This window comes from Alexandromys fortis, unplaced genomic scaffold (assembly GCF_014885135.2).
Source record: "Alexandromys fortis isolate MF-2015 unplaced genomic scaffold, M_Fortis_MF-2015_v1.1 scaffold_18, whole genome shotgun sequence".
NCBI lineage: Eukaryota > Metazoa > Chordata > Mammalia > Rodentia > Cricetidae > Alexandromys > Alexandromys fortis.
In genome coordinates, this window is record NW_026067897.1 from 13929091 (window position 1) to 13936868 (window position 7778).

General features: G+C 39.2%; 1 protein-coding gene across 1 annotated transcript; it reads left to right on the plus strand.

Moving 5' to 3' along the window:
* Window positions 1-439: 439 nt before the first annotated feature.
* Or2k2 (olfactory receptor family 2 subfamily K member 2) lies at window positions 440-1930 on the plus strand. The gene has a single exon (XM_050166327.1). The coding sequence runs from the start codon at window positions 440-442 to the stop codon at window positions 1379-1381; it is 942 nt and encodes a 313-aa protein (XP_050022284.1). The 3' UTR covers window positions 1382-1930.
* The last annotated feature ends 5848 nt before the right edge of the window (window positions 1931-7778 follow it).

A 7778-nucleotide genomic window follows, 5' to 3' on the forward strand; every position in this document is an offset into this window, starting at 1 on the left:
GTTTACAAAGTTGAAAATGGACCTATCCAATGTCCATTTACATTTTTCTCCATTTGGTCACTTTTATGCTTTTATTGAAAACCTGCTGGCCCAAGGACAGAATTATGGGCTGACATAAAATATTAAATTGACTTTCTGCTTTCTGATTCATTGTTTTCTAAATCTTGTGGTGCAGTAATCAGCTAAATCAAGAGTGTCTTTCTCCCTTAGATTAAAAAAATACACTATCCTGCAATTTTGTGTGTGTGGTGAAGTTATAACGATGAAAATAAGAACCTGTTATGTTAAAGTCTGTTTTGTGAGTTTTTTGAAGTTTGGGGCTATAAACTTGTTATTGTTTCTTACCAAAAAAAATGAAAATAAGTCTGAACATCCTTTTCTAGCTAAATGAACATTACATTTATTTACGTTCTAGAATAACATTAGTGCTAGGAAGGAAATGCGAGGAGAAAATTTCACTGCTTGGAGCCTTTTTTTCCTGGAGGGATTTTCCCGGTACCCAAGGTTAGAGATCGTTCTGTTTGTCTTCAGCCTTCTAATGTATTTGGTTACCATCCTGGGTAACAGTACTCTGATTTTAATCACAGTCCTGGATTCACACCTTCAAACCCCCATGTACCTGTTTCTTGGGAACCTCTCCTTCATGGATATCTGTTACACATCGGCTTCCATTCCTACTTTGCTTGTGAACTTGCTGTCATCCAAGAAAACCATTATCTTTTCTGGGTGTGTGGTCCAGATGTACCTCTCCCTTTCCATGGGATCCACAGAGTGTATACTTCTGGCTGTGATGGCCTATGACCGTTACGTGGCCATCTGCAACCCACTGAGGTACCCCATCATCATGAACAGGCAAGTGTGTGTGCAGATGGCCACCATCTCCTGGGTGACAGGCTGTCTGACTGCCCTGCTGGAAACTAGCTTTGCCCTGCAGATTCCCCTCTGCGGGAACGTCATCGATCACTTCACATGTGAAATTCTTGCGGTGCTAAAATTAGCTTGCATGAGTTCGCTGCTCATGGACATGGTGATGCTGGTGGTCAGTATTCTCCTCCTGCCCATTCCAATGCTCTTGATTTGCATTTCCTACGGCTTCATCCTTTCAACAATTCTGAGAATCAGTTCGACAGAGGGAAGAAACAAAGCTTTCTCGACTTGTGGTGCGCACTTGACTGTTGTGATCTTATACTATGGGGCCGCTCTCTCCATGTACCTGAAGCCTTCTTCATCAAACTCACAAGAAATAGACAAAATCATCTCGTTGCTTTATGGAGTGCTTACCCCTATGTTGAACCCAATAATTTACAGCTTAAGGAACAAAGAAGTAAAAGAGGCTGTGAAAAAACTGCTGGGCAAAGTACCACTGGCACCAAGCGTGTGACTGTCTTTGATTTGGTACCTGTGACTTTGCCAAGGATGTGCCATGGCACCAAGCGTGTGACTGTCTTTGATTGGGTACCTGTGATTTTGCCAAGGAAGTACCATCGGCAGAACTCAGCAGAGAAATTCTGAACACCAATTTTACAGTCGTGAGGTCCTTGTACACCAAGTCATTTGTTATGGATGCAGTAGGTTTCAGTGTTCACTGATTAATATTTCTTGGCGTTGGTGTGTCATAGCAGGGAGGACATCAATTCAGCCACTGAGTGTTTGCTCCAAAAATGTGGTCAGTGAATCTTAGTACCAGAAGAAGTATCTTCTTTGCTTCAATCCCTTGTAGGATGGGGTAGGAGCCTGAAGATACAAACCAAACAACTAAAGGAATGAAAAAGATATTGGCATTGATTATAGAAGCAAGTAAATAAAATCAAAGAAAATTGAAAGGACTTGGTCAACACTGTATGGTGCAGACTTTGATGACAGCATCTTTTGACTTTTTTGTCAGAGCTTATTCTATTCCATGGTGGTAGCTTCTTAAATGCTTATTAAAATTTCCTGTCTTCCCGAGTAAGGATCTTATAAGGCTGTTTTATACCTGCCCGCCAACTTTGTCTTTTGTAAACAAATCTGTTCCTGTGAAACTATACTTTATATATGTTAAGTCATTTTTACTTGTTCATTTTTTTCTTCACTGGAAGACTGACTTCATAATAGCTGACGAGGAAGCATTTGTTCTAGACATAATATTTTTTCCTTAGACACCTCAGCCATCCAAATCTAATTGTACAAACACTCATATGAAACACAAAAAGGCTTGAGCAGGGCTGTGACACCCTTGTGCCCTCAGAACTGGGAAAACAGAGGCAGATGGAGCTCGTGGCTTGCTGGCTATCCAGCTTAATCTACTTGATGTGTTCCAAGTCAAGAAGAGATGCTGTCTCAAAAATGAGGATGTATTTAGGAACAATCTGAGGTTATCTTCTGACTTCAACATTTATGCATATGTACCCATATATTCTTGTACATACAAAAACATATCACAACTTATAATGGAATAATAGTTTTTGGGTTTTTTGTTTGTTTGTTTGTTTTTGTGAGACAGGGTTTCTCTGTGTAGCCCTGGCTATCCTGGAACTCTTTCTGTTGACCAGGCTGGGCTGGAACTCAGAGCTCCACCTGCCTTTGCCTTCTGAGTGCTGCAAATAAAGGCATTCAGCACCACCACTTAGCTGGAATAGTAGTTTTTAATTTCACCTCCTTGGTGATGCCTTCTTCACTGTCCTGCAGGTTCACCACCACAAGAACTCTATCACGTTGTTTATCACTGCACGCCCAAGACTAAGCACAATGTTGCCACAGAGGAGATGTTCAATGTACCTTTTGAGAAGGACTAAGTGGTCCATGAACATCTTCCAAATAGCAGTACACATTGACCAAACTTTTGATAGCTATTTAGTAGGTACCTGGCCATCCCTCTTTGATGGTTGGGTAGTGATGAGAAGGATGTCCATCTGGACCTTTCGAAATAAAGTTGCTATCAGTTTTTAGCCTGGATTTTTTTTTAAAAAAGATTTAATTGTGTGTGTGTGTGTGTGTGTGCTCATGTGTTTGTCTGCATACACGTGTGTAAGTGCCTCCAGAGGTCACAAACTCTAGCATCAGATCCTCTGGAGCTAGAGTTGCAGGTGGTTATAAGTCACCAATGTGGGTGCTGGAACCAAACTCTGGTACACTGTAAGAGTAGCAAATACCATTAACCACTAAACAATCTCTCCAGTCCTGCTATCTTGGAATTAGCAGTTTTCTTTATATTTGAGATTTCATATGTGGGTACAATGAAATATGATCATACATACTCCCATTTCTCCTTTCAACTCCTCTCTTGCTTCTTCCAATATTTCCTCCAAATTTCAAGCTTTTTTTTTTTTGATTACCTACTGTAAGTCTAGTTAGTACTGCCTATATGTGGGCCATCTACTGTAGCATGGGAAACTGACCCATGGCCACAACCTCAATAAAAGAATGATTTTCCCTCCTCCCCAGCTATCTGCTGTTAGTAGCTCCTTAGTAAGTAACGAGGTCTGGGGATCATCTACTCCTACACACCAGTAGTTAGGCTGGCTTGATTATATGGGCACACAATTGCTGTGAGATCTGTGGTACCCGCAATATCCGGAAGACAGCATCTCACAGCATTTCTCCCCCTCCTTTGCCTCTTACATTCTTTCTCCCTTCTCCTCCACAATGTTCTCTGAGACTTGGTGGTGGTGCTGGGAATTAATATAATTGCCTCATTTCGATAGCACAGAACTTTGGAAACCAAACTACCTTACTTTCCCCATAGAAGGACATGCTGTTAGATAATACTTATCTATTTCAATATTAGAAATGATTGAAGCAGGCCTTTGATAATCGTCGATATAGTTAGTGACTGAGATGGAGAAATGTCATCTGAATGAAAGAATACTCCAAGGCATTCATAATTGGCTGTATCTGATGGTATGGGAGAGCATTTTAAATAAAGGAAGTACTTTGTCTACGCACAGAGGAAAGTCAAGTGTCATAACACACACTATATATATGTATATATATATGAGACTGTATATATATATATATAGTCTCTTACAGCTCTTATTCTTCCCTAAAAATAATTACAACTTGAAAGTTTTTTAGTATTGCTTTATTCTCAGCAATATAAACAACTGTAACTTTTAGACTCATTTAAATAATCTAACTTTGGAATTTATTTCAGTAGATAGATGGGAACGAAGGTGTCTCATTTATGGATAGATATTGGGAGTATTACTTTTGTTTATGTTGCTTTTGTTTAACTCTGTGAAGCTGTGTTACTGTGCCTGCCCAGAACACCTGATGGTCTAATAAAAACCTGAATGGCCAATAGCGAGGCAGGAGAAAGGATGGGTGGGGCTGGCAGGCAGAGAGAATGTATAGTAGGAGAAAACTGGGAGATGGGGAGGAGAAGTAGCCTGAGAAAGAGGAGGACATTAGGGGCCAGCTGTCCAGCTGTACAGCGATTGGCAGAGTAAGAGTAAGATTCACAGAAGTAAGAGAATAGGAAATGCCCAGAGACAAAAGGTAGGTGGGATAATGTAAGTTAAGGTAAGCTGGCAAGAAACAATTGGGAGCTGGGTGGTGGGCAGGTCCCCCCCCCCAAAGAATCCAAAGACCTGAACATTCATACTACTACTATAGATAAGTGACCTCAGCATAAACAGAAATCAGTGGACTGGCTGTAGCCTCTTTCTCTCTTTCTCTGGAAGGTACCACTGAAATAGGGATTAAGTTATGGGGCCATATGTGAAGGACAAGTAGATGATGTGAAAGGAACAGAAGTGTCCTGTTGACTGAGTTTCTGACCTGCCCAGTTCCTGCAGTTGTTAAGTCCCAAAGAAATCACACAGAGGTCTACATTAACTATAAACTGATTGGCCCATTAGCTCAGGCTTCTTATTAACTCTTAGAACTTATATAGCTCATTACTAGCCCATTATTCTTATCTGTTAACCATATGGCTCAGTACCTTATTCAGCAGGGCAATCACATCCTGCTTCTTCTCTGGTTGGGTCAGGACTGCAGAGGAATGGGCTTCCTCCTTCCCAGAATTCTCCTGTTCTCATTGACCTGCCTCTACTTCCTGTTTGGTTGTCCCACCTATACTTCCTGTCTGGCTACTGGCCAATCAGCATTTATTTATAATATAATTGACAGAATACAGACCATTCTCCCATACCAGTGTCCCCCTATCTGTCAGAGGGACAAGGAAATCTTTTTGTATGTGGAACCAAAAGAAGGGTAAGGTAACAGAGGTATGGGAGAAAGGGAAGAATGGCAGGTGCTGAGCCTGTTGAGGTAAGTCAAGGCCATACCACAGATCTAAGACAACACTGACATTCAACAACCATTGCTATTTTTGAACAGGTATTTAACATCTTTTTCGAGACAGGTTTTGTGTGTGTGTGTGTGTGTGTGTGTGTGTGTGTGTGTAGCCTTGACTGTCCTGGAACTAGCTCTGTTGATCAGGCTAGCCTTGAACTCACAGAGATCCAGCTCATACTGCCTTGCAAGTGCCGGGCTTAAAGGCATCCGTCACCACCACCAGGCCTATATAGCATTTTTAATAGCAGTTCTTCTGGTTACATTATGGAGAATGAGTTTCAGGAAACTTAGACAACACAAGGGAAACATGTAGGACAAATTTATAGTGAGCTATTTAGTGTTGCTGGAATTTTGAAACATCATGGTAGCTGTGGTTAAGAAAATATAGTAGATATAAACTTTGAAAATTATTTGTGAAAATAGCACCGATATTGTAAGAGCTAATGTCTAAAAGACATAGGTAGTAAGTGAAGGTATCAAAGAGGACTTCTAGTTTTTTGGTTTGTATAACAGAAAGCTACTGATACAGTAGCTACAATTACTGGTACAGGGAATTCTCAGAGAACCAACTGGGATGAAGAAGACTCTTGATTTATTTGTATTTTAGGCATGCTGATTTTTTCAGGCGTTTAAGTAGTGGCATCTCGTGGAGTTAGTTGGATAGTCTGGAATTATTGAGAAAGGTCAAAGTATAGGTATAAACTTTGCATGTGCACAATAATTTAAGTAATGAACTGGTGTGGAGTGCTCCTTTATATTGTGTAAAGATATGTCAGTGTAATTGGTTTAGTAAAAACCTAAATGGCCAATAGCTAGGTAGGATTTTGGGGGCAGAGAGGATGCTAGGAAGAAGGTGGGGTTGCTAGGCAGTTAGAAGAAGCATGATATTTAGGATATGAGGTAATAAGTCATGAGCCATGTGGCAGCACATAAATTAATAGAAATGCGTTAATTTAAGTTACAAGAGCTTAAAACAAAAAAATACAAAAGTTACAGGGGTTAGCTAGAAACAAACCTAAGCTATTTCCTAAGCTTTCATAATTAATAATAAGTCTCTGTGTCATGACATGTTGGTAGGTGGGACAGAGAAAGACTAGCTACATATGGTGCCCAACATCCAGTCATTATTTCCCTATAAGAGCTGAGAAAGTTTAAAAAAGGTTCCAAACACAAAAATGGAGCCAAACGCAGCTTCCTAATCCCGCAATCTCTCACCTGTGCCTCACATCTCCCAGAAGCTGCCTGCAAGCTTGAACCGCCAGTATGCCATGAATTGAACTTCAGAGAAGTTTAAGTTTTGCTCATGTAGACAGAAAAGGTTACAGATATGCAGTAAAGCAGATTCAGATAGAAGAAACAGGTTACAGCATGTTTAAAAATATGCATAGGCTTAAGAAAGAGAAGAAAATAGGTATAGGCCGTTATAGAAAAAGAGTAAAACATTTATAAACAATAAAAAGAAAGACTAATGGGGAATACATAGAGTCTGGATTCTGTATGGTATTGTATTGACTTTAAATTTTTTGATTGCTGATAAGTAAGCAATAGTTGCTGAGAGATATTGGATTATAAAAAACTATTACATTACACCAACTTATATATTATTTAAAATGTTTTAACTTCAAAATGTAAGTCAAAAAATACTTTATGTTGGGGAAGAGGTTATGCTTTTGTTTCTACAGGAAATGAAATGCTGTGGATTCATTCAAGTTTATAGAGATCAGATTTGGTCTGAGGAAGACCCCATGAAAATCTTGGTCACAGACATAAAGAAATAAAACTAAAATAACTATAAGAGACATGATGCATTTTTTTTTATCAAACATATATTTTTACTCAAACATAAAATAAAGAAAAATCACCTTTGGCTGACATGTATACAATGCATAGTCCATACTTGTGTAAATGTATATAGGTATGTTACCTTTGAAAGTTTATGTGTTTTCAGAGCAAGAGGACCAGACACCAAAGAAAACGGGTGGTCTAGGTGGCCCAGACTCACATACTACTCCAGCCAGACTTCAGATAACTTCGGAACTTTTCATAGAACAGGTAAATGAGTTATTAATTCAATTTACTACTAGAAAATATTTTGTTATGTTCTGTGAGATGCCTTCTTACTTTCTTCATAATGTTCCTTGATGCTCAAATATTTTTAAATTTTGATCAAATCCAATTGGTTTCTATTTTATCCGTATTGTTGCTTATATTTTTGGTGTCACACCTACGAAATAACTGTGTTTTGGTTATGAACATTTAATTCTCTGTTTCTTCTAAATTTTATGCTTTTGACTTTCACATATGGCATACTTATAAGGTAAAAATTTATTCTTTTGCCTGAATATATTCTTCTGTAAATAGGCTGATCTTTGCCCTGATGAACATTGTTGGAATCCTGGTCCACTGACAAACAACGTCTGAATTTATTTCTGACTATGACTTCCAGCCTACTGTTTTGCACATCCCCCTTTGTGCTGTTACTACAGTGTTTTAATTGCAAC

Coding starts and splice junctions, on each gene's coding strand:
- Or2k2 (XM_050166327.1), top strand. CDS start 440: ATGCGAGGAGAAAATTTCACTGCTTGGAGCCTTTTTTTCCTGGAGGGA.